The 27,758-nt window shown below is 37.2% G+C and overlaps 1 protein-coding gene across 8 annotated transcripts in view; it reads right to left on the minus strand.

The window, feature by feature from the left end:
- Nucleotides 1-27,758, minus strand: part of JAK2 (Janus kinase 2) — an 88,604-nt gene that overhangs the window by 18,538 nt on the left and 42,308 nt on the right. For 6 of the 8 annotated variants that reach the window (XM_071731358.1, XM_071731357.1, XM_071731361.1 and 3 more), the window contains 12 exons: nt 26,123-26,376; nt 18,324-18,447; nt 17,440-17,557; nt 16,672-16,817; nt 15,042-15,363; nt 13,519-13,638; nt 10,102-10,259; nt 8,572-8,683; nt 6,721-6,907; nt 5,246-5,373; nt 4,626-4,760; nt 834-921 (listed from right to left, as the gene is read on the minus strand). In XM_071731358.1, coding sequence (XP_071587459.1) covers nt 834-921; nt 4,626-4,760; nt 5,246-5,373; nt 6,721-6,907; nt 8,572-8,683; nt 10,102-10,259; nt 13,519-13,638; nt 15,042-15,363; nt 16,672-16,817; nt 17,440-17,557; nt 18,324-18,447; nt 26,123-26,345 — 1,861 coding nt within the window. In that variant the 5' untranslated portion in view covers nt 26,346-26,376. Of the gene's footprint in view, nt 1-833; nt 922-4,625; nt 4,761-5,245; nt 5,374-6,720; nt 6,908-8,571; nt 8,684-10,101; nt 10,260-13,518; nt 13,639-15,041; nt 15,364-16,671; nt 16,818-17,439; nt 17,558-18,323; nt 18,448-26,122; nt 26,377-27,006; nt 27,030-27,758 lie in introns of those variants that run through there. The other 2 variants (XM_071731362.1, XM_071731363.1) reach the window with 2 other exon arrangements.

Consider the following 27,758-nt stretch of genomic DNA (forward strand, 5'->3'; position numbering starts at 1 on the left):
ATTACCATTAAAAAAATGTCTTCTTTTGGTACAAATTCCTAATCACTGGGGAAAAAAAAAAAAAAAAGGGCTTATGAAAAATTGACATTTCTGCTCAAAGACTAAACGAAGAGGGAAGACTGCCGAAGAGTCTGAGAGTCAGAGACTGAGACCCAGAAGCACGTATTGAAGATAGCACTCATAAGCTTATGAAAACCATCCAAAATCAGGATTTCATTGCAAGATGTTCTAAATTGATTTCAGATGTTCTTAAAAAAGACTGTATTAATATATAGTCATGATGCAAGTGAAAACATATTCCATATCTCTAGACAATGAAAAAATTTCACCTTTCTTAACATCTTTTACTTTTTTGCTAAAATAATAGGCCTGCATGTTTTCAGAATAGCATCTCTAAGCCAAACTTCCTAAAGTTATATTTGTGCTCACAAAGTCAACAAATGGATCAGAAGTAGTGGCAGTTTGTGTTTCTAATCACAGTAAAATATTTTCTTGGGTAGAAAAGCACTTCCATTTCTAGCTAACCCTACAATGAAGGGGTGCAATTTTTCTGGCATTTCAAAAGCTTTTTTCAGAAGTTCAGCAATGTTCTCAAATGGGAGATTTTCAGAATAAACAAGCATGATTTAGAGGTTACTATTGACACTGACTGTATATACACAGTATTCTCTTTTTCTTTGTTATCACTAGGTTAACTAGATTTCAGACACCAAGATTAGTACTACTGCAGTGTGAGTATGAATCTTCTCCCCCCTGCTTTTACCCAGAACCAATGGTAAACTCTAATGGCAGCTGTATAAAACTTGTAGAAAAGATAATGAATTTCTACTTACTCTCGTCTCCACATACGCAGACTCCATAATTTAACACCAAATGTTTGTAAGAAAGCTGGCTCATCATACTTGCTGCCTCAAAGAAGGACTTTGAGGAAGGAAAGAGCAAGAGAGAGAGAATCAGTGAAAACAAAACACCAAAGTATTAGAGAGATTCAGAGAGAGAGAATAACAATCAGTGAAAACAAAATGCCAAAAGCATTACGTGATTTCTAACAAAATTTTTAAAACAAGATGCATTTTCAGACACATTTCTTCTTCCATCTCATCGCAAAGACCCTGTGTAACATATTTTATATGTTTGAGGTTCTTTCAGGTTGTGGGATTCTTAAAATAATTAAAAGATAATGCACACTCCAGAGAGGTCAGCAATTGCTTTTTCTGCAGGTAGGTATATGTCCATATTTTAAAAATAATATTCTCTTCCATGCCATTTAGCTAAGTAAAGTGAATCATAGACAGATTCATGATGCACAAGTCCATTTCCAATTTATTCTTTCATAATACATACTTGGTTTTCAATTTATTGCTTCATAGCACATTAAGTTAAAAGTCACTCATCCACTATTGTGAGACCTTACCTAACCTTTTATAGCAAGTTTAGATACTTTTATTGCTTTAGACAATATTTTTTTATTCTCTTCAGTGGCATTTCCAAGTACACTTGCTTGTGTACTGATTGTTCACTCAAAAAAGCAAGGTCCAAATGGCAAGAGAGCCAGGCCTTGGTCTACTTAAGACTTGCTTTGAGAAACCTGGTCTCCTAGGGACTGATGGGGTTCATCTCCCAGAGAAGGGGGAGAGGACCTTTGGTCACAAGCTCCCCAATCTAGTAAAGAGGGCCAGGGGAGAAGATCCTCAGAGACCATCCCACTGCCACCACTTTGAGGCCAGTGCCAGTAATGTATGTCCTGGGCCTTGAGAAAGATCTCAGGCCAGCAGGAGAATACATGAAATGAAGGAGAATGTAATTCCAGCCAGCAAGACAGCTTCAATGGGGGCCCAACTCAAGTGTCTCTATGTAAATGTACACACCATGGGGAATAAAGAAGAGCAGCTAGAGATGTGTGAGTGCCTGCAGAGCTACAGTGTTACTGTCATCACTGAGAGATGGTTAAATGGCTCTATAATAACAGTATGGGAATGGAAGGGTACAAGCTCTTCAGAAAAGCCAGCCCAGGGAAAAGAAGAGGGGGTATCACCCTCTACATAGGGATGGAGTCCCCATGCAGATGGATCCATGCAGCACTGCCTAGGGATGTATAAGGAACTGATTGAGAGCTTATGGGTACAGGCTAAGGGGAAGAGAGTGGCAGATTATCCCATTGGGGGGGTCTGCTACAGGCCAGCTAGGAAGACCAAGGAGATGAGACCCTTTACAAACAGATAGGAGAAGCTTCATGCTCAAAAGCCTCAATTTTCTTTTCAAACACATTGATATCTGCTGGAGGGACAACACAGCAAGACATGAGCATCCCAGGAGGTTTCTGGAATGCATTAATGACAACTTCCTTCTCCACCAAGGAGAGGTGTTATGCCCAACTTTATTCTCACCATCAAGGAGGGGCTGATGGATAACACAAAGCTCAAGGGCAGCCTTGGCTGCAGTATCCATCAAATAGTGGAACTCAAGATCTTTAGGGCAAGAAGGAGGGTGAGCAAGACCACTACCGTGGACTTCAGGAGAGCAGATATTTCCTCTTCAGGGATTGCTTTGTAAGGTACCAAGGAATAAAGCCCTGGAGGGGAGAGGAGCCAAGGAAAGCTGGTCAGTCTTCAAGAATCACCTCCTCCAACCTCAGGGGTGATGCATCCCAGCAAAGAGGAAAGCAGACAAGAATGCCAGGAGACCTGCATGGATGAGCAAGGAGTTCCTGAACACATTTAGATGTAAAATGAAAGTCTACAGAGGGTGGAAGCAAGGACAGGCAGCATAGGAGGAAAACAAACAGTCCAAGGAGCCAGGGATCAGGTTAGGAAAGCTAAAACCCTAGTGGAATTAAATCTGGACAGGAATTTCAACAGTAATGAGAAAAGCTTCTACAGGTATTTCTGTAATAAAAGGAAGAGTAGGCAAAATGTGAAAATGTGAATGTGAAAATGTGGTCCCTCTCCAAAAGGAAACAGAAGACATGACCATGGAAAAGACTGAGGTACTCACTGAATTTTTTGCCTCAGTCTATGCCACCAAAGGCTCCAGCCACACCACCCCAGATCATAGAAGACAAAGCAGGAACTGGGAGAATGATGAACCACCCATGGTAGGGCTAGATGAGGTTCAAGACCATTTAAGGAATGTGAAGGTGAACAACTCCACAGGACCTGATGAAGTCCATCCATAGCAAAGGCACACAGAAAATGAGGAGGTGGTTGGTGGCAATGAGCACAACTTCAGCAAGGGCAAACCCTGACTGGCAGCTTAGGTGCCCTTTTATGATGGGTTCCCAGTTCCAGTGGACAAGGGGAGAGCAACTGATGTAATGTAAACTCCTATCTGGACTTGTGCAAAGCATTTGACACTGATCCTCACAAAGTCCTGGTCTCTAAATTGGAAGGATATGGATTTGATGGATGGACCACTTGGCAGCTAAGGAATTGTCTGGCTTCCTAGAAAAGATGTAGATGCCCTCTCCCTGAAGTGTTCAAGATAGTTTGGATAGGACTTTGATCAACGTGGTCCAGTGAAAGGTGTCCCTGCTTATCCAAAGCAGTTGCAACTACACGATCTCTAATGTCCCTTCCAGCCCAACCCATTCAATGATTCTATGATAATATAGAATTAGCTCTTTTACCTATACAGGTGACTATATTTGTATTTCTGTACTCTTAATCCTTTTACCAACTGATTTTCACTTAACTTCAGAAATTATATTACCTAGCTTATTAAAATAAAAATATGGGTTATAGTTTCTTTATTGTTTCTAATTGTTGCAACTGTACACCTATGCAGCTTATGAATATTAGCTACCCAAACTGGCTTTTCTTTCTGTGCTTACATTTTCATACAGATTTGCCCTAAGTAATTGAACAGTTCAGTTATCCATGATTCTCTAGGCTTGCTGTAAACATAGCTAGATTAATTAGGAATTTGATACAATTACATAATCAAATTAAACACTAAGCAGGCATATAAAGTTATATTAATGTATTAAACACTATCACACCTTATCTTTAAAATCAAATTCTTACATAAACAATTTTGGGGTCAATTACATTACCAATGTGTTAATTTTTGCACAAAGGCATTTCAGGTTTTCTCACATTCAAATGGTGAAAAGTCCTAGTGAAAATACACGATTCTACATCTATAGATGGCAAGTGTTTCCCATATATAAATACTTCTGTGATTATTTTAATTTTTTTTTACTTGATGTGAAGGGTTGATTTTACTGGAGAATCAATAAGACTCCAAAACACTGAAAAGATTATACTAAGGAAAGTAATTTTCCATAAATATTGATCCCTCATCTGTACATAACCGATTTATTGGTAAAGGCAACTCTATGCCTATACCAACTATCCTGTGGTACTTACAGCATACAAAAAAACACTCTCAGTGGGTAAAGCTCTGAAATTTCTGGTGGATGGACCACCAGGAACAAGGGAAATAATGTACTTTCCACATGGGGGAATTACTTCTCAAAGAAACCCTGAAATCCATTGTTCCAGGGTCAGAAGGCCAAGAATGAGCTTGGTTCAACACACCACCATATACCATATACTAAGTGTATGGAAAGTAATGCTCAACATAACATGGACAAATGTTACATAGCAGTCAATAATCACACCAACCTCAGAGTAGTTTCTGTGCACTTTATCCAGCACCTTTAAAAGAACTTCAGTTTGATGGAGCTGGCCATAGTCTCCTACTTCTTTTCTTACACCCTTGAAAATCTTAGTAAATGTGCCCTGTCCAAGACTCTCCTCCTAAAAGACAGGAAGGATATAGATGAGAAAAAACATCAGAAATATCTGCATCTTTTGCAGATCTCTTTAAACCCACCTTCAGTAAAGTATATGAAAATCTTTACAGCTATCACACATCTAAAGTCAGCCTGAGGTGACAAGGAAGCAAGTGTATCAGTCTTATTTTTTATTGACTGAAGTATCTCAGAAAATAACTTGCTGCAAGAAGCAGAGATGAAGGAATTGCTATTATTAAGGTGTATTTAGATGTCCTTAGAAGTAAACAACCACTATTATGGTTGTTTAAAAGAAAAGCAAAAGCCACCCTAATTATTCGTATGGATGGAAAATTTTTACAAAACTATTTTCTCTCAATTCTAGCTAAAGAAAGATTACAGCAAAATCTATATCAAATAAGGCTCTTTTAAACCTGTACTGAGTTTTTTAAAAGTTAAGTGTGTATTAAATCAAACATCTGCAGTGGAAGAAGCAAGTAAGAGACTTACAAATATCAAGTCCTCATTCCGGATTTTATGAAAGACCATCTGATTGACATTATTGTGTCTCTGGAGCGTAGGTGATGAAGGAACATCAGAAACACTGTTGCTTCTGCAGACAAGGAGATTCGATTTATCTGGGAGGAGAAAGACAGCAGGGAAAAGTAAAACAAATCTGTAAAATATGAAACTAAACCAATATTATTTCAGAATGATTATTAATGAGAAACTGTTAATCCGACAAAAAACGTATATTAAGATATTCAAGTGCCTACTTAAGTTTCTTAAGTACTCCTGCTTTTCATAAACATTCTGAATATATTCCTGCCTCCTTTCACATTTTAACTTCTATTACATTTGTAATAACAACCGGGACATAGAAAAAGCAGATGTAAGCCACCTTTTTCTTTTATACTATGAAGTTATCATGTTAAAGAAGTACATGTATTTCAGCTGCCTTTTTCAAGCTTTTACATATTTTTGCCCCAGCAGCACTCCAGTGACCCTCATTGCCTTTTCTTTAGCACAGTAATTATTCTTCAGGTGTTTGTGGAAAACTGTTCTCCACAAAGTAGAGCAGGTTTGTTAGCAAAACTAAATCTGACAAGTACATATTTGTGGGTATATGTGTGCATAATGTGTGATTATATTTATTTTAAAAAGCTATAATGTTGATGAATATGAATTTTTGTTTAGATGGAAATAAGGTTGCAAAACTTTTATCTGTAATATGCAGAGGTACTTGCTTGTCAAAGTTCTCTAAACTTTTGAATTCCCTGGCTAGTTTGAACCAAATTTGAGATAGATAAAAGTGATATGAAATATTCAGTTCTCAAATTTTTGTTTAAAAGGCTTATATTAATGGTAAGAAGTAGTACTATTTGAAATAAGCAAAAAGGGCAGATGTTCTCAGAATTCATGAAGGAGAAAGATACTATGAATATCAAAGATAGGCAAAATCCTTCCATGTAAATTCATGAAAAATCCACTCCTCAGAAGCTTTTTTCCATTATGTAATTTTCAGTGTTAAAAAGAAATTGAAATCACACTGCAGCATTGTCATAATTCAGCTAAAATGTCAACAAACAATGAAATAGCTTCACTGGCATTGTTGGTTCCATTGCTTATGAACTACCTCAAAGAAAAAGGATACATGTAGTAGCTCCTTCTTTCTCTATACAGAAACACTGGACTGAAAAAGAAATGCAGCTGCACACAGTCTCTGCAACTAAGAAACCAGTTTTGCTTCTGACCATGAGACCACCATAATTCCTCCTAGAAGACCATTATGCAACACAGTAAAATTTGGCAGACTAGGACTGAAAATTAGGACTACTAAAAGGAACAAATAGGTCTGTGAGGCTTAAACCCCCCTCCCACGTAAACATATGCAGCTACCTGAGAGCCATCTAGTGTTAACTTATTTTTAAATCTTTAATTTTGAAGTTAGAAACCCTTCTTCTTAGAAATGATCTTTCTCTTACCTTTTGGTCTTGGAGGACAGCATTTGATGAACTGGAAAACTATGCTGTCTGAACGGACAGTTTCTGTCTGGTAACATGCCAACAGATCCTTAAGACTACCAAAGCTTCTCTTGGTTCCACTAAGATTATATTCTCCATTCTCATTCTTCGTAATAAGGCAATGCTTATATTGAGTCATATTATCACGCTATAGAGATTTTTCCATTAAAAATAAAATTGATCATTATTTAGTATTTGAAAGTTTCTTTAAATGCATAGCAGTCTACTAATGAAAGAAAGAATGCCTCATCAAAATTAGTTATTTTCTTGTCACTGTGCAATATTGATTCTGACCAAATATTATTCTATTCCTGCCATGTGAATTAGCATCTTAAGGCTAAGAAAGACACATGTTTTGAGATGTTCAGATGAGAAAAAACAGGTCTGAAAAATCAGATTAGAGATCCTAATAAAAATACTCCAGAGTCAGTAATGAAAGGTTCTTCATCCTTTTATGGACTAAAATCCATTTTGTTGGAAGCAATAGACCTGATGTTCATACTCGGTAATCTTATGGCAAGCATCTAGAGATGCCAGCTGCATTTCGATTTTTCTGTTGTCTAGCAATTAGTTCATAGCACAGATTTTCAATATGCACTGAATTATTTTTACAATGACTCTTGAAAAGATCTCATTGAACATTTTTGAATTAGAAGAGCTCTTAATAGTGCTTTCACAGTCCTTCAGATCAACACAGCAGAACATTTTCTGAAAAATTCTGCCTCTCAAAAGCCTTCTAGCAGCCTGTCCCAAAAGACTAAGAACAAGAAAAAAAAAATAGTGGCTAGGTCACTCAATAGTAGGCTTATCTCAGAAACCTCGCTCATATTCTGACATTTTAAGCTTCCTCTGTGTCTGACCTCATAGTCTAAAACAATTCCCTTTAAAACACACTTCACTGACCGAACATAAAATTTTTGTGAAACTGATCTTAAAATGGCAGCTTACTTCTCCATTAGCCTTATTTTGTCATTTTCAGAGATGCACACACCTCTAACAGTATTTAGTGAACTTGCTGCAAACTAGCAGGAAAACCCATGTGTCATTTTCTTTAGTGAAAGACCCAAAAGTATCTCTGCTAATTTAACAGAAAATCAGAGAAGCCGACCCTTGGAACAAGATCATGCATTTTGGTTTGTAATAGCAATTTTAAAGCACTGTATTATCACTAACTGCACTCTCACAGAGGACAGGTACATCTGGTTCTTTAGCTGAATGAGAATTGCAGGATGGCTCCCACTCTAGCTAAAACCAGATATCCAGCAGATCAGTTTTGATGTAATTGCTGCCAAATAGAATGGTTGGCCCAGCACGGGGGATGGGGACCAGACCCAAACCCAGAAGTACCTGTGAAGGAGAGAGACTCTCAGCTCAGCAATGGCTGTATATTCAATCTAACTAAGCCCTGTTCTGAGGAGAGACTGGAAGGGATGTTGAAATCCAGGGAATAATAATCCAACTAAAAAAAAATATACAAACTTAAAAAAAAGACCAACTTAAAAAAGGCCAAAAGAAAACAAAAATTCCCAAACTGCCCCACCATCCAAACATTTACTACAGCACCAAAAAGCCATGTCACCAACCCCAGAACTCCCAAGCTCTCTTTGCTACACTTGTCTTACTCTCCCAGGAATATGCCATGTGTTTCTGATGTATTCTGATTCCTCTCACAAAAGTCTGAAAATTGGCCAGTCTGTCAGAAGCAGCTATAGAATATATATGCATCAGATAAACATTCTGAAGAGAAAAATGAATATTTGTAATAACAAAATATAGATTATACAGGTACTATTATATTATATAAATACAAACCTCTATAGCAAAGGTGAGGAAGTATTTTTTAAAATCTTTAGGACTGCAACGAAGAACGTAGAAACCAGTCTGATTACCTGCTTTCTTCAGTTTATTGATAGCAAAGTCCATGCTACAGTAAAAAAAAAAATATATTGTTATCACATAGTTTCAAAACCCAGGAACATCAGAGATTGGCCCATGAGTACTATTACTAGGTATAAAATCCCCTAAAAATTTAAACTCTGAATTTTTTACAGCTTTCTTTACGTTAATCTTTTTGTTCCTTTATTTTCCAATATTCAGGGTAGCTGCTTATGTGGAAGCAGTATATTAAAAATCATTAATACTGACATTTATTTAATGGGAAGTCGTGATGCCTGAAAAAGTATATTTCTCTAGGCTTATGATATTACTTTCAACATGCACTATGTACAAAACTAATAAACTGCCCAGAGCAGGCTAAAATTAGCAAAATATTTGTGCATGTGAAAAAGGTGCTAAGCTTGAGAAAAGGCTAACAAGAAAGAGGAGTTGAAATTCAACATAATTTGTTGCTACAAGAACAAATTTCCCCTTAAATGAGCTCGCTAGGTACCCATTTATATCCATTTTACGAAATGAGGAATAGAATGGCTTGGAAATACCTAGACTCACTGCACATCTTTTTAATAGCCATAAATAAAGGTCAATATACACCATTAGTCATTGCAAGAAATGACACCAGAACAGTATAGGTCCTTATCCCTTTTCCTCTGTTTTCTCCTCTGAAGATTACAGAACCTGTCTTCTTTCTGTCAGTGGGAAATTGGCAGAACTATTCTCTATTAGCTAAGAGGATAGCATTAGTTTCATGCAATGTATCCTGCAAATAATCAGCTTCCAAGCTTTCTATAGCTAAAACAAATACCCATTTTGTTCTGCCTAACAACATTTCCAAGCTCTCATGTATGCTTCTGAAAACAATAAACAATACTAGATGAACTGTAAGTTCAAAAAAATACACAAAAAGTACTAAATTCTTCATCTGAAAAAACAAAAACAAAGCACCAACAAAGAAAGCAAACAAGGTGACAGCAATTTTTAAAGCAAACAAAATATCCAATTTATACGGCTAGTGGTTTACTGCAATCTTTGCTCAAATACTGAAGACAGAGTTATTCAGGTTTCTTTTCCCTTGGCCACTCAGAAAATGTAGCTGCTAGAGACTGCAGTGAATACATTAGATCTTGTCTATGACACTGCTTCCATTATAGTAACAATAGTTCTACAAAATCAGTATTTTGCATCAGACTTTGCCATCTGTCTCACTTTAAGAAAAAAACAAATCCTAAGGAAAGAAAATTAAAATCAAAACATTTCCATTTATTCATTACTGTAAATCAGGAAGGCACTTTGCGAAGTGAAAAATAACAGGAAAAATATAAGGCATTTTTAGGTTACATAAGCATAATAAATACGTATTTCAAGATCTCCATCATGGCTCCCAGTCAATTTAAGTTCATCTTTCAAAATAGCATCACCTAGTTACATTGCTACAAAATTGCTTACAGAATTGGTCCATGGCAGTTGCTTTGGATATTTTCAAGGACTGATGGTGGTGCTACTTCTTTACAGAGATAATGGTGGGCATCTGCTGTTAATCTGTAATATCCATCAATTAATGATACAAAGGAGAGAGCTTCTTTTAAGGACTGAAATTCAGCCTCCTGTTAAATTGCAAGGGGAGAATAAAAAGGGGGTATGTGGGAGGGGGAGAGAAGGAGAGAGAGAAAATGACAATTTTTAGGACACAAGACACAAGTTGTGGATGTGGTAATATAAAAGATATAAATATACTCATACATTAAAGATATCCCAATTATTTTTTTATAGTTTGTATAGTTCTACCTTTCTGCCATCCAAAACTTGTTAGTAAACTTCAATGTTTGAAATTAAACCAAACCAGACATACCTGCCATAAAACCCCCCTTACTCGAAAATGAAAGAAACAATAGAGGAATCCTGACAAGGGGGAACATCTGAAAGGGAAAAATTGAACAGATACAACACAGAACAGCAGGCACCTACTTCAATGGTAACAGTGGCTTTGTTCTTTTTTCTTAAGGGAAAGGCTTTGCCTAGGAAAGATTCATGGGACTGCCTTCAAATAGCAAAGACAAATCTCTAGAAAAGTACTTGCCTGAAAATTTAATTAGTAGTCAGCAAAAACTGGCATCCTGATTGATGGATCATAGACAGAAGCTGACTTCTAACTGCCCTGAAGACAGGTGAAATGAGTGGAAGTGAGGAAACAAATAATGGGGTCAAATGAAAATGGGGTGTGGAAAAGGTATATGCAGAATACACTGAACAGGTTAAGAGCAGGGCAAAATTAAATCCATCTGTAATAGTTTATTTATTATTGCCAACAGAGGGAAATAAGATCATATTTGTATGTAATAATATGTACCCTATTAATATTTTGAAAATTGCATCAAAGCATTAGGTGCTGTCTTCACTTCAACAGGTAAATGTCACTCGACTATCTAGAGTAACACTATTTCATGCAGTAGTGTAGCCAAACAGACCAGGCTTCACTACCTTCTCCACAAGTTTGCCCATCACTCTGGGGACATATTTAGTGGCTGAACACAATTCTTGGCAAGTTTTTTTGCCAGACAGAAATAAAAAAGATGGTGCTTTTTCTCACATGCCAATAATTTGTTTGCAGTCTTCAAACTCCTGGAAACAACTACCTTTCCAGACGTTTTTGCATTCTCAGAAAACCCACACAAACAACAACACATAGAAAACCAAACATTTTAAAGAGTCCACTAAAACTGTGGAAAGTACATTTCCATAATAAATTCTACTACCTTTTTAAAATGCTAAACTAGATCACATATTCTAAGCTACACATCAGCTAATTCTGCTGTGTAGAGTTTCCACACAGAAACCATCAACAGAGCAGCTACTGCACTTTTTCCTAATCTGCCTTAGTCCTCAATAGCTTGTTTACACAAGGTCTGGAAAGGCACTTTTACCCTCTAAAGTATATGGAGTCAAGTACCTAATAATCACTATGAAAAATTTTGAAAAGGAATTTTAATGGCTCAGGATTAAGGAAGCTTCCCCCATCTATCTAAAATACCATTATGCTCTTGACATTGTTGATGCACATCACAGATATTACAGATATTCTTACGTTTCAGTAAAAAGCCTTAAAAATTTTCAGATCCTTAGCAAATCATTAATTCTGAGTCATTGACACAGGAAAATAATGTAATTAATGTGAATCACAATTATACTGTAAACAAAAGTAAACCATGCCTTTTAAAAAAAATTTTTTTTTTTTTTTACAGAAGCACATAAGCTGTTTCATACACGGAAAAGGAAGCTCTCTGGTCACACAAGTGCCCAAGATGGGAAGCCCTAGCAGCCCACAGATCAGTCAGAGACATAAAGGAAGAAAAAAATTGGTATTGAATTTTTGTGTGGTATCAGGGGACTACAAGGGTGACTTCTGTGACTAGCTGCAAGTACCCCTTTGGTAGCCAAGATCAGCCAGCTCCAAGATGGATCTGCCACTGGCCAAGGCTGAGCCCATCAGCAGCAGTGGTAGTGCTTCTGGGATAGCACAGTTAAGAAAGGGGAAAAAGAAAACTGCCCAGCTGTAGTCAGGGAACGGAGGAGAATACAGGAGTGCAACAACTCTGCAGGCACCAAGGTCAGGGAAGAAGGAAGGGGAGGAGGTGCCCCAGGCAGCAGAGCAGAGATTCCCCTGCAGCCTGTGGCGCAGCCCACGGGGAGGCAGGATGTGCCCCTGCAGCCCACCCAGCTCCACAGGGGAGCACACACGTCTCCATCCACCTGCAGCACACAGAGGACCCCACAGCAGAGCAGGGGGATGGGCCCAATGGAGGCTGTGGGCCCACGGGAAGCCCACGCTGGAACAGGAGGGAGGAGCAGGTTTGCTGGCAGGGCTTGTGACCCTGTGGAGGATCCTCTCCAGAGCAGTGTGTTCCTCAAGTACTGCATCCTGTGGAAAGGATCCATGGGGCAGCTCATGAAGAACTGCAGCCTGTGGGAAGGATCCATGTTGTAGAATTTTGTGGAGGACTGCCTCTCAGGGGAGGGACCCCGTGCTGGAGCAAAAAAAGAGTGTGAGGAGTCTTCCTCCAGAGGAAGGAGCGGCAGGGACAAGTTGTGATGGGCTGACCTCAACCCTCATTTCCCATCCCCCTGCACTGCTGTGGGGAAGGAGGTAGAGAGGAGTGAAGTTGAGCCTGGGCCAAAGGGAGGGGTGAGAGGAAGGTGTATTTAAGATTTACTTTTAATTGTCATTTCCCAACTTTCCCAAGCTAAGTCTCTTCTGCCCATGACAGTACCTGGTGACTGACCTCTCCCTCGGGGTCTTTATCTTGACTGACAATACTTTTGTTGTGTATTTCTCTCCCATCCCATTGAAGTCAAGAGTAACAGAGCAGCTTTGGTGAACATCTAGAGTGCAGTCAGGGTGATTTTGAATCACCAAGGTGATTTTTAATGTTTATGCATAAAATACTTGCTTATAATCTTCTTCAGAGAATTTTAAAGCGTAAAAGCAAATAATTACATTAATTTTGTCCTAATACTGATTTTCTGTGTATCATCATTCTTGCAGAGCATTCCAAAACCTTTTTGGAATATGCTGGTCACTGGCAGACAGCTCACCATGGCAGCAGGGAGAGAGTCTGCTCAATAGCTAAAAGCACCATATCAAGTTTAAGCTTCCAAAAGAGAAAAACCCAGCCTGTGTATCAGAAATTACTCTCAGCAATAAATGGAGCCCTGAATGGAAGACCCGTGGTGTTCTGATATACTGCTTATACCTCATGCTTAATTAATGTGGTAATTGGTAATACAACAACTGTAAATGCCACACTAATGACACAGTCTGCTCGCAGAAATATCTTTTTTAAAAAACATCAAGGAAAGTAAACAGACCAGATTCTTGCTGTCCTGTTTGTGAATGGTGACAATTCTTCTCTCAATGGATCCTTCTTGGCTTGCTTGCTTAATGCTGACATCAATGATATCAGGAAAATCACAGTATGTTTGTAAATCCTGCAATAAATGTTGGTTATATAATTTCAGTAATCACACTAATAGCAACTAAAAACCTGCACCCATTTGCAGAATTAGAATTCCTACAACTGTGAACTGGTAAGATAACAATGAAGAGGTTCATAAAACCTTAAATATACCATTAGGAACAAAGAAAGGAGTTTTGTGTTTACGGGACCATCACTAGGAACATGATTTAAAAAAAGCACAAAGCTCCAGGAACAGTGAGCAGAAATAACCAAATATGGGTTGTGGTGCTTTTTTTGGTGAGGATTAACGATGGAATACTTTGACTAATCCTGAGGAGTGACTTTTCAAATAATTTATTATTTATTCCTAATGAAACTTCAAAATCTGACATTTAATGTTATCTCCTGCTGGAGCAACTGGCACTTATGTGCAACTTAAGAAAGGCAAATGTAGCAAACCAGGAACAAGGTAACTAAAACTAATGCCAACCTACCAATATTCTAAGAACATACTTAGAAAATCCAGGTATGTAATTAGATTTTTTTTTATTGCTGTTGTGCTGCAGGGGTTGTTTGGTTTTGGGTTTTTTTTTGTTGCTATTTGCTAAAAAAAACCAAACATTTTTACCAATTATTATAGCACATTGTAAAAATATAGCATTATACAGTTTGGTTTTGACTGTTACATATGCATCAAAACTACCAAACAAACAGATGCAAGTGTTTTGGAAGACTGGCATGTGCTCCACTTTGGACTTAATTTTACCTTTAGAAAACTCCCACACTTTCAATGTATACTGCTGTGAATCTTTATAAGATTCTGAAAAATTCCACAAAAGGAGCAGTCATGCTAAGAAACTGCACACAAAAGAAATATTGATAAATAACAAAGCAACAGTATTGGATTACTAGCACTTCTTGGAACCATTTAGCATCTAATTCCTGAACATGAAGTATAAGGACTCTGCAGTCACAGGAATATCCCTTTAAATTAGCTAGCTCAGACAGTAGTTGAAGTCTTAACTAAAAGAGGAAACTTACCTGTCTTTTTGAGTCCTTAAATCCCTGCCTTCAAAGAGAATTTGATGAAGTTGTGTATTTTACCCTTACCTGGGGCAGGGTCATTATTTTTCCACATTTATTTTTTTACAATAATGAAGGTTCAACACCTAATTTTTCATTTGTCAAGCAAAGAAGTATTGCATGTTCAACCACTGACCTTCTTACAGTACTTCAATTAAAAAAATAACAAATACCCTGCACTACTTAAGTCAATATATTTCTATAAACCTCAGTCATATGGAAACTGTATCATCACTATAAAGAAAAACTTGACTATCCAAATTTACCTGGGGTAAACCAGAACTTCCAACATAAGCTAATCACTCTGTTACAAGATAACTGCAACATTATTAAAATAGTTTTTAAAATTACCTGCTCTGCCAGCGTCTCACAGTCTTTAAGTTTTCCTCTTGACCACTGAATTCCACCATTTCCAGTTATTACAATGGTTGCAAAACTTTCCTCTCCAGAAGGATCTCCACCAGGCTCTTTTACTTCAAAAACCTCTGAATAGAAGGCAGGCTGAAGGGTTTCCAGATTTATAAGATACTTAAGTTTCAAGTTTCTGGCAGTGGCTTTGCATTGGCCAAACTGTTGTATAAATTTGCGGAACCTGTACCTTATTCTTTTTCGTGTCAAAATGTGGTAGTCTTGGATTTTTGCTCGCACGCATTTAGGCAAAAACATTTTGTAGCTGTGAATGCATAATCAGTAAAAAATCTATTAATTTTATCTGTTAAATCCAATTAAGATAATTAGTTCTCTGGTAAGCAAAAAAGAATCTTCCCCTCTAAATGTAAATTTATGCTTTAAACTGTAGGCTAACTAGGATCCTTTCTTCAATCTGTTGTATATTATTACATATATAGCCCTTTCTCCCTATCTCTTCATCCATTTTCCATTTTCTCCTCTCCTTCAGCTTCAATATGTTACACAAATCTAGGTATGTCTGTTTTAGTTCTTACTGAAGTTCTGAGGCAAGGCAGCAAAGTTACACAGTTGCTTTGTTTGGGATTGGAAAGAAGACACTGCATAGAAAGAGGCAACTACACAGGTAAGAGGACAGATTTCATGGATGGAAATATCAATGGCAGAATACAACACTGCAGCTGGTTCTCACAGAATTCCATGTACCACAGTCCATATTCTAAACCAAGAGGAGAAAAGAGTAGGTTGTCACTGGCAATGAGAGGACCAATTCCTTGTCTCATTCTGTTTTTCACTCCTCCAGCTAGGTTTCATTAAAAGACACAACATGAACCATTACATATTACACAGGGACAGAATTAACTCAGGTGGAGTGGAAACATATTAGGTTGATCAACCAAAGGAATCTAATAAAATCAAGAAATTCCAGCAGAGAACTGCCCAGGAAGTTCAGGAGCCTGGAGGACATGACATGACAGAAGAGGCATAAGGGAACTTGATTTGTTCAGCCTGGAAAAAAGAAGGGTTAAGTAGGGTGTTCTACTAATTCTCTATAAGTAACAGATGGTTATGGAGAATACTGAATCAGATACTTCTCAGTTATGCACATGGACAGGACAAAAAGCAACAGATAAAAATCAGTATCACAGAGGAGACTGATTAGGTACAGAGAAAATCTTCCTCAGATCATATAGATACCTCAGTGGTATCTCCATCCCTGGACATTTTCAGAACTTCATCTAACTTTTAAGTCAGATCCAATCTGAACATAGGGTTTTGTATCTTCCAGAGGTCCCTCCCAGCTTACATCCTTTACAACTTATATCCTTGCTTACATCCTTTCCCAGGAAGAAACTGCTGCCTTAAATCTCATTAAGAGAACAAAACCCATGAGCAGCCATCATGATAAAAGCTTTCTATTAATTTCTAGTTAACTACAAGCAAGCTTATTAAATCTTTATGCTAAAATAAATTAATTGCCAACAGCTGAACATCTCTTCCCAGATGCTAATGTGTAAAAATATTTGGTTTAGATATCAGATAGGAGTCATCCAGTTACAAAGTATGGAGTCACCTGACTGAATTGTAAATAGCCAGTGGGGTTTGGTCCTTCTCTTTGGCCACTCTCATCATATCCAGAACAGCCATTCCAAGGCATTCTTCTTGTGCTTCATGAGTAACAGGCATCTGAATCCATCCATCCAAAAAATCATCTCGCCACTGGGAAAGAAGAATGCAAGAAAGCAAATTTAAATTGTAACACCACTGACCACTAGTGAAAGTTTTTTGGGGTATGGGCTTTTTTTGTTGTTGTTTGTTTGGGTTTTGTTTGTAGTTTGGGGGTTGGGGTTTTTTTGTTGTTGTTGTTGTTTTGTTGGTGGTTTTTTGTTGTTGGTTTGGGTTTTTTGTGGGGTTTCTTTCTTTGTTTATTTTTTTAAAGGTTGCATTCTTCTGAATGATCTCCTTTGTCCACAAAAAGCTCCACATGTTCATAATGGATACAAATGACCATCATGCTTAGAAACACTGTTTTCAGTATTTTCATTTCAAATCTCAAACAGGTTCTACATTGTCTCTGTCCAAACTTAAAGTCACACTGAGAGACTTCCACAAGGGTCGTGGCACAAGAAAGAAGCTACACACTCTCACTACTCTCCTCACCATCGCCATTTGAGCTTCATCTCTCCAAACACACAATATGATATGAAATCTGTCATCCTAATTTGTCAGCTTCAAGCTGCCAATAGAGCCTACACAGTCACTACCAGAAGACATGATGAAAGGGGATAAATACTAACAAACATTACCAATCTGCATTAAAAAGTAATCAAGCAAATCACACCTGTGCAAATAGGTAGGACATGACAACATCATCAAGAACGGGGCTTTCTGCACCTCGAATTATGCCGTAGCGGTGTGCTCTGTTGCTGTCATTGGAGTACCAGTGAGGAAAATAAAACCTGTTAGGAAATATTTAAGAAAACATGAATAACCAATTTCACTTTACCAAAACCAGGCATTATTGCTTTCACAGACATATAATTTTTGCTGGCCAGTTTGGAAAACAAGTATGAAGCACCAGTTGGTCAGATGAAAACTTAGTGTCTAAATGTACCGTAGCATTTAAGCAGTTGATAAACTGGACTGGTAGGAATGAGAAGCTTTTCAAAGTTAACCTCAACTAAACAGAATATAAAGAATTTTGTGTTACTGACTTCCAGTTTCCTTTGAGATAGTTTGTAAAGAAACACCTAGGCCACATTATGCAATGTAAATAAACAAAATGTTTTACATAAGCAAAACTGTGACTGTAGCTGTGAGTGTCCACACTGAAAAATCAGCTTAGAGAAAAATGTTTCTATCTCAGAGAGCTACATGGATTGATTACTCTGCATTTCAGAAATGCCACTAATTTCAAACAGGCAAGCACATAGGAGATAAGTGTATCATTATTAAAAGTAATATTACTTCTATTTCTGCTATATTTTTAATTGTTTCTTCAAATTTACATGGCAAATACGTGGTATGCAGACTACTGATAAAATTCATTATTCAAAACTACCCCATTAATTTTGATTCTTTCATCTATCTCTTATTCAGATACCACCAACAATCTGTCTGTAACTTCTTAAGAGAAACCACAGTCCAACTAAATAACTTACTGGTTGTGTTTTGCCACACAGTTGCGTTTTACTATGAAAAGTAAGTAATACTTTATTTAATTACCTCATCCGGTAAATTAGTCTGAGTCTGGTTGTTTCATCTACTTGGAAGATGTGATTTGGGGGATACCACATTCTGTCTGCTTCACTCATGAGGGCAAACATGTTATGGTACACTGGTATGATACCTAAACAAAGAACAGAGTGCAAACATCTATAGAAAAGTGTTTTCACAAATGATCAACATTTTAAAAAAACCAAACCCATGGGTTAAAAGTAGAAGATTGGTCTGTGTTCTCCAACTGTTCATTGCACTGCTCCATCACTGTCAACCGCATTGCACCATCATCCCATAACCTGCATTCTGGTTTTGCTGGCTTATTCTTCATTGTTCTTTTATGTTCTCTGACTGCAGACCGTGTTCACCTGTTACCCTGTTCTTCACTCTTAGATTACAAGATGTTCTCTGTATGGCACTTAATACAATGGCTTCTTAACCTCTCAGTGTATTAACAGCTTATAGCAGTACATTACCTTTCCCAAAAAAAAACAGATCAAGACATTGATTTTAAGATTTTAGACTGATGAACAACGAACTGAAAGTCATAATGACTAGGACAACCACCTGCTATTTACATTTTAGTAGCTCAGCCTACACCCAAGCCAAACACATACTATTAATTAAGGAAACCTGGAAAATATTTTTTCCTCCAACAATCCAGAATTGTTCTAATGGTAACTGACAAACAGTCCTACTTAATCACAAACTATGGAAACCAGTTCAGTATCAACTATCCTGTAGTATTACAATCAGGCTTTGGGTCTTCCAGCTGAAAGTACAGCCATTAGACAGATGCGATGGATCCATGGGATGTCAGTCCTACAGTTTTGGTAGCAGGTCAAATGCCTGAGAATTGACAGCACAACAAGATGAACCACTGACATTTTTTCAGACACAAAGATACAGGTATAGACACAAGGGTCTATAGAAGTCACAGAGTAGGATGAAAACTATATAGTGAAGGTCACAGTGTGTCACAGTGAAAGAAAACTGTGTTTACAATAAAGCAAGACACTCTGGGGGGAGAAGGCATAAAATATTAAAAAACCCCAAACATATAAAGACAATAAAAGTAACTTAAAACTGTGTTAAGAAACAAAATAGTTTTGGAAAAAGGCCTAGTACCCACTATCTTACCCAAAGACTTAGAATGAAATAACTAAATTTACAGAAGAAACCCTCCCCTCATCCTTTAGCATTTATAGTTCCAAATGGTAACTTTTACCATTCACTGCCAGTGCTCATTGACATTTATTCCACTTATGTTTAAGAAAAGGAGGTATACTTTTTTCTTTCCTCCTTCCCCCATAAGAATTATGCATTTGTCTACAGTATTGCTAAACTTGAAAAAAGTTCAACAATTACACAAACAGTGCAAACGTTCTTATTAGAGTTTTGAAAATTGTCCACAAAAGTCTGACGAAAGCAGAGGCTAGAAATGTCTCCTTTCATGTAACTCTTACCAACACTACTAATTGCAGTGACCTTTGAAGTGAATTATAACAGCAGCATTTAATTGTTTTCTCCAGAAACAACAAAGACCAGAAGAAAAGGTGGAGGTGTGTGCGGGGGTGAAGAATTAAAATCTTCTGATGAAGCCTAGACATACGAACAATAGTGAAAATTTTCTGAGAAATGTATTTTCAGCACAAATAAAATCAGAAAAGCTGTTTATGACAGATATTAAAAAGCCTCCTCTGGATTTCTGCACTGCACTAACCATGTTATCAAATCAATAAATGATAATTTAGGAGAAGAGACAGTGATTCAGACATAATAAAGCAGAATTGCTCTCCACTTTGCTTCTCCACTGAGGGCTATTAAATAGATTTTTCTGGACTACTGCAAAGACAAAAATGTGACTCTCTCTTCGCAAGAATTTTACTTAGTATTGAAAGTTAAATAAGGGAGCCTCACCATACTATGTAGATTGACAAGGAACATGAAAGGCTGTAACACAGCAAAACTTTATTTCTCTGACTTCTACCTCCAGCCTAAGACAAGAATGATTTGCATAGCAGTTTCTTCCTTTCCTCATGATTTTAGAGCTCCCTATCCAGACTAGTCAAACTACTTCATTTGCCCTGAAGCAGCTAAGGAATTATAGGTTTTTTTCTGTACTTTCTCCCTTGTTGGCATTAGGCACCTTTTCACCCATGCAGTATGTTTTCATTAGATTATATCTCTCTATGAAGGAAGAAAAAAACCCCACAAACCCAGAAACTGTATATCACAAAAAGCCAGGACACCGCTATGAAATATGGAAGCCATACAAAGCCTTCAGTAGAAATAGTGTCTTATGAAACTATCAATTCATGCATATAAATAAGTAACTACACATATACAGATGAAATCAATTAGTCACATGGAGCTTATGATTGAAAAGAACTTTAAAATCTCCAGTTTTCAAAATCCAATAAAAACATTAGTCAGTTTTCACTCAAAACTGTCAAGTAAACGATCTAAAAGTTAGGAGGTCTTGCTTATAGCAGCTGGAAAATTGTTTGGCTTTTCTTATATTAAAGTATCAATCTCAACTTTCATACAAGCTGCAGTCTCACTGAACTCTGACGTCACATACAATATTGTTATTCTGTCAACAAAATGTTTTCTGAATAGTTAATCAAAGCACATGTTTCCTTTCATGGAAAAACAGAACTGCCTGGAGTTCTGACTAATGAATTCCTCACCTTGGGAGGTGGAGTGTGGGAGGAAAAAAAAAAAACCAAAAACCAACCAATCAACCAAACACAAAAACCAACAACCCCCCTGGCTCCCCCCCGGCAAGACACCCACAATGGGTGTTTATGGTCAACGGTAACTCTGAGCAACATGAATTTTGGAATGTTAAGCAAGTTAAGGGTAACTACGCTTACAATTCTGTAGCTTCTAACACTGAATCACCCCTGGAAAAACAAGCAAAGAGGGACTACAGACCATCACAACCATCACATCACTCAACAGTCTCTCCCTTGAAAGTGTTTACTGCAGACACTGTCAGTGCTAAGTTACATTAAATGGTTTGAACTGTTTTGGTTATTTTAACAAAATAACTATTTTGCAATAATTAAAAATTCTCTTCTATCTTATGGTTTTCAGAGAGACACCAACAGTATTCAAGGAAAGTACCATGAAACTTACAAACTATTTGTAAATCAGATGGGTGAGAATTAAAAGGTTCTTAGATGGAATTTCAGGATATCATCATTAAAAAAAACCCCAACCAAACACAAAATCCACAAATACAAGGTCTTTTTTTTTAACTTCTAACTGCCTGTAACTCAGCAATCCTGTCAGAATTCTCAAACTGGTTCCCTCCAGAAATTTGGGATTCTAGTTCCATTTGAAAGTTAAGATTTCAGGGTTTAGTGACCCAAACAGAAGTGAGGGAGGGCAGGAATCAAAAAACAGCCAGTCAGAAAGTAGATATAAATGTCAGGTATGTCTTACAGAAATTTAGAAATCATAATATGCCATGACAATAATAAGCCATGACAGCAATGCAAGATGCTAAACAATAGCCATGCTTGTTGGTTGACTTTGTCAAAACATTTTTCAGTGTGCTATTTAAATGTTATGGTCATATTGAAAGTCACTCGTTCTGCATAATTTTCTACTAGTTTACTACAAGTTTCAAGAACATGACACAAATCTATTTGGCTACCACCAAAGCAAGGCTTTGCTTATAACTGCAATTGTTCTGTGATTTCCAAACTCACCTAGTGTCATATAAAAACACCTTCAGACTTCACTCACTTTAATTCATAACAAATTGTATCATATATACAAATTATGCATATACTCTTTTACTCATATTATTCAGATGATGGAATAAATCCACAAATTTTTAGTAAAAAATCAGAAGAAAAAGATTTTTCCTTATGAAGGCATTTCACCCTTCCCCACCAATTTAAAAAGAAACAAAGTTATAAATTCCTTAGAGAAAAAGGTTGTACAATACTGCCATAAGAGCTGCCAGGAAGAAACCGCTGTCTACCTCATCTCTATGAGGATCAAGGCACAACACTAGTCTTGTGTATAATGTCTCATAAGGTACAGTGTACAGTCCACAGTTTTGTGTGTTTATTTAAAAAATTAATTATTTTGTCTGAGGATTAAAGACTCTTAAATCCACTTGTAAGAGACTGAGAAGTATTCTAAACACAAAACTATGGGTACAGTGTAATTACACTAACGTAGTATATGAAACATCCTCCTTTCTGTACACAAATAAATACAATGAAGATCCAAATTTAAAGACATCAGATGTTTCCAGTAGTTTGTATCTCATCTACTTACACCAAAGCAAAATTCAGTTAGTTATTTTCAGTTATAGTTGCTTTTAAACACAGATTTCTAGATCTTTTTTTCATAAAGTTTATAGTTATTCTGTAAACAATCACATTCATCTCTTCTGTAAAATACCATGTTAAACCTGGATTATCCTCTCACATCAGCTCTGGTGACTTTCCTGAACCATTACTACTACTTGTTTTCAAATGGCTTTGGCTGACTGTAAACTTACTAAAAATATGTTAAAAGAGAAATTTCATTCAAGAGTATTTGACAGAGTGGAGAAAATGTAAGTAAGGGTTTAAAATCACAACTTGTGAAAACAAGTTTCTGATGCTCAATTTAGAAGATGGGTCAAACAGAGTGATTCATTAACCTCTAGAACAATTTCTGTTACATCTGAGTTCCAGCATCAGTTAATTCCTCTAATACCAGATTCTCTCTTAGGCTGAGAGCAAAGACTTCTCTTGGTTTTGATGTGACATTTATAATTTTTTTACATGGCAATTACAAGTTAACACACAAGAGCTGAACCATGATACTGAGTAGTGAATTCAAACTTTATTTCAAGACACATCATTTTATTTTCATTTTTCTGGTTAGAAAATGTGATACTCAGTTCCACGTTCAGGCAGTTTTCCACATAAAAATTCAAACCTACAAAAAGTTGCATATTTCCAGAACATGTAAAATTGTTTTTTAATTACAGAATAAAAAGCTTGGCTTCTGCATGCATGCCTCAAACTGGCATGCAACTACTCAATAATATTTAGACAGTCTAATATTTACATAGCCAATACATGCCATATACAACAGGTCTAAAGTCAAGTCAGCACAGATTGGGAAACCTTTAATTGTTTGAACTGTGTAAATTACGTGTGACAAGACTATTTCTGTGACTGCTGATGTTTGCCTAGATCCAGTCCTGCTTGCCACCAATAGCACCCATACTTCGATGTAACCAGCTGTTACCAAAAGATCCAACAATTGCTCAGATCACAAAGAAAGGTCAAAGTTCAGTAACAGTTATCAATTTGTTGTATTTATGATAACCCTAGCATGTAAACCACTCTCTTCTTTATTAAGTATTCTGATTTGTAGCTAACTACTGAAATAGTTGTCTTGCCAACACAAACATAATTTGACTGTATTGGTTTTGCATACCGATGTGCACACAACCACAAAACCTCCTAGAAAAAACAGAAAATAGTTAGAAGTAGCACCTTGTGGTTTAAGCACTGTTAACGGCTATGAAAGAAAACAAAAACCTGTAGGCATTTCACCCTTTCCCACCAATTTAAAAAGAAACAAAGTTATAAATTCCTTAGAGAAAAAGGTTGTACAATACTGCCATAAGAACTGCCAGGAAGAAACTGCTGTCTATTTCATCTCTATGAGGATCAAGGCACAACATGATAAAACATTTAATTTATACATTACTACTTATATACTTCAGAAATGCTGGGGGAAAATCCTGAAACAATAGAAAAAAAAAAAAGAGACCAACCTCATGAGGAATACTATTGATATAAAATTATTTTTAAAACAGACAAGTATTAAAGGACACATCTAGTACTAGCCACACCAGCAAAATAGAAACTGGCAGCCTTGAAAACCAGGAGCCTTGAGAATGAGTGGTGAGGTCTGACAGAACAAGCAATAGTGTATGAAGTCTTCAGATGATGTAATGGGAAACAAGACTAATTGGATTTGTGGATTAGCAGGAACTGGATTTGTGTGTTTGTGATGGGGGTGAGGAGAATATCATACATGCCTTGGGCTGCTCATTTTCCTGGGAAACTGGAGACAGTGCAGCAGTAGAAGTGGCTAATCAAGCTACCAAAATAGTTACTATTCCACTGAATTCAGACTAGGGTGGGACATTTCCAGGGAGGTTAGCTTTAACTCTCTGATTAATTGGAAGAATAGCTGAAAATTTGTGATCAGAGGAATTCCCATTCCTCAAAAAAAAAAAAAATAAAATAAAATTAAAAAAAAAAAATCCAACAACCTCTTCAGGTTGCAAAGGAAACAAGGCACTTGATGTCATGGTTGACGATATCCTTTCAAAGACAATGTAATTTTAAACATATCAAATTCCATAACAAGCCCTCATCAGATTAATATTCTGGCCAGTTGGTACATGAATATCTAAGTTAAACAAAGATGATTTTCTTTCTCCATTATCATCTAGTAAAATTGTTCTCTATTCACTCCTTCAGCAATACCCTCAGTGAGTAAAACTGTATTTATTTCCATTAAAAAAAAACAAAAAACAAAACTATCACATAGTGTAAAAATTCAGTGCCACTTTAACATTCACAAAGGAAGGAACCTCATCACCCACTAGCCCTATCCACTTTTAAATGCTGTACCCAAGGGTCTGAACTAAGCTGGCAAACCTAACAGAGGCAAAACTGAAGCTCAAAAAACATAGGCACCAGTGCTAAGAAACGGATCCTAATTACAGAAATTAGTATGGGCATGTTTTCTAAAGCAGGAAGACAAAACACTCTTATTTCTTCAAATGGAAAAAAGAGACTACAGGACCTTGGAGACGCAGTGGCAGCAATCTGGAAGATGATCTGAGTCAAAAGGGTACCTTAACTTCAAGAATCCTCCCACGACCATCTGTCAAGCGGAGACTTACAAGGTTGTAACAGCAGTGATTGCTCATACAGCTGAGATTTTGCAAACCTCTGAATACCATATGCATGGTCTCCCAGAACGAACCCTGGGCAGTAATGTTGCTAAACTCATTCTATGTGCTTATCTGCCTCAAGCTTTCATATTACATGAAGAGCAATTCTACAAACTCAGAGCTATTCAGACCACCACATGTGAAGAACTCCAAGGAACAATGGGACATAAAAACAGAAGAACCTTTGTGAAACTAGCATATACAAGCAAATTACAAACTCAAAGCATCAAAGTCAGTCAGTACGAGACATTGAAGAACACAGAAAAAATGACAGATTTCTCAGAAAGGTGGAGTAATTAGAACCATATCTGAAAACAGCATAGCAATCAAAGGACATAAATAACAAAAGTATGAGAAATTTCAGATAATAAAATGTACACTCAGAGCCAGCAGTTTCATGTTTGTGACCCACTGGAAAAGAAAAATTTGAAATTTCAAAATCAAAAGGCTTTATTTTAAATTCACTTGCATCTGAGATTACAGAATTGTTTTGGTTGGGAAAAACCTTTTAAAGATAGAGTCCAGCCAAGTCTGGTGCTAAACCATGTCCCTTAGCGTCACATCTCCAGCATATCCAGGGATGGTCCTTCAATCACCACTCTGGGCAGCCTGTTCCACTGTTTGACAACCCTTTCAGTGAAGGAGTTTTTTCTAATACCCAATCTCAACCTCCCCTAGTGCATCTTGAGGCCATTTCTGCTCATTCTACCACTTGTTACGAGGGAGAAGAGACCTGACCACCAACCCACTACAAACTCCTTTCAGGCTCCTCTCGCTCTCATTAAGAATCTGTTGTGTATATACTTACCACAGGCTTTACAGGCAACAATGCAAATCTCTTCTGCAACATGTTCTCCAGCTGGAAATTGAAGGTAATCTCCTCCTGTCTTCCCAGGAGAATGATAAAGGTACACTTGAAGCAATGGTTCTGTCTGGTTAGTTGCACTGGTATTCCCACGGAGGTCACCATTCTGGTTCACAGAAGTAGAAGTTGGGGTATCTTCCATATTTGTCATAGTGAGACAGGCCATTGTTTGGTTTGGTTCTGTTCAGAGCATTTGCCTAAAAGAAAGGTAAGGTGTATTTCTTCACTAGCTGTATTTGGTTTTGGTTGTTATACTCCTACTTAATGATAGTACCATTCTGACACAGGAAAAACATTGAGGACAAGACAGTGCCTTAGAAGGTTTTCTAAAAGCTGAGTTACTCTTTGATTTACTACAAAGCCCTATGCTGAAAAATAACAGATGTTACACCAAGAAAAACAAAGAGATTAAACTGGGAGATTTATATCCTCTCAAGAGATTTTTACAGCGTGGGCTCACTTATTCAGTCGAAACATGCTAAGCACAAAGATTGCACTGAGAACTTAAAAGACAAAACAACTGGCTAGGTTGCACATTGCCACTGATGAAGAGAGGGACTGGAGCAGAACCTTCTGGATGAGCTTTAGTCTTAATCAGACACTTAAAAGAAAAAATATGCTACGAGGTGAGACTCTACATAACGAGACTTCATTTTTATCTGTGAAAACAAGGTCCTGGAAATCAAGCTAAATATCCTCCCTGATAAATGTAATGTAATAAAATACTAATAACTCAATATACAGCCACAGGTTGAAGAGAACCCAAGAGCAGGATGCAGGGCTCCCAAGTGCATTATCACAAGAGCAGAGCAGAGGAGGAGACTCACCTGCTGGCAATGCTTCTTTTTGTATTATATAATTGGCTTTCCAGGCTGCAAGTGCAAATTGCCAGCTAATGTCTCATTTTTCACCTACCAATATTTCCAAACCTTTCTCTGCAGCGCTGCTCTCAATCCCTTCATCACTTAGCCTACACTAATACTGGGAACCACTCCAGCCCAGGTGGAGGACCTTGCAGTTGGCTCTGTTTCACTGCAGGAGGTTCTCACTGGCCCATTTATTAGCCTGCCATGATCTCTTTGGATGTTATCCCATCCCTCTAGTGGTGGGATACCACCTTGAGCTTGAGTTCATCCCCAAACTTTCTGAGGGTTCAATCAATCCCACTGTATGTTGTTGATGAAGATATTGAATTGTTAAAAAAGATATTGAACACATTAGTATTTAACTTAAAAATTCATTTCTTGTTTTGAATAGGCAACAGGTGTTGCGTTTTTGATGTGCAATTTTCAACAGTATTTGTTTATTTTGAACTATGTTGCTTTACCATAGAAGAGCCATTTGGAATATGATTTTTTTAAAACTTTTCTGCTCCTAACTATAATTACTGAGTAAAGAATGAGTGTGTAAGTACACATTTATATGAGCTAAAGCTTACTTGTTCTACTTAAATGGATCAGAGTTAAGCCAGCTGTGTCGTAGATAAAAATATCCAATTACACAAACAGGAGGATAAAACTGTGCTACTATAATGGTAATCATGAAGGAAAAACACTATCACCGAGAGAAAAGTGCCTTA

The sequence above is a fragment of the Heliangelus exortis genome, chromosome Z (genome assembly GCF_036169615.1).
Source record: "Heliangelus exortis chromosome Z, bHelExo1.hap1, whole genome shotgun sequence".
NCBI classification, from domain to species: Eukaryota; Metazoa; Chordata; class Aves; order Apodiformes; family Trochilidae; genus Heliangelus; species Heliangelus exortis.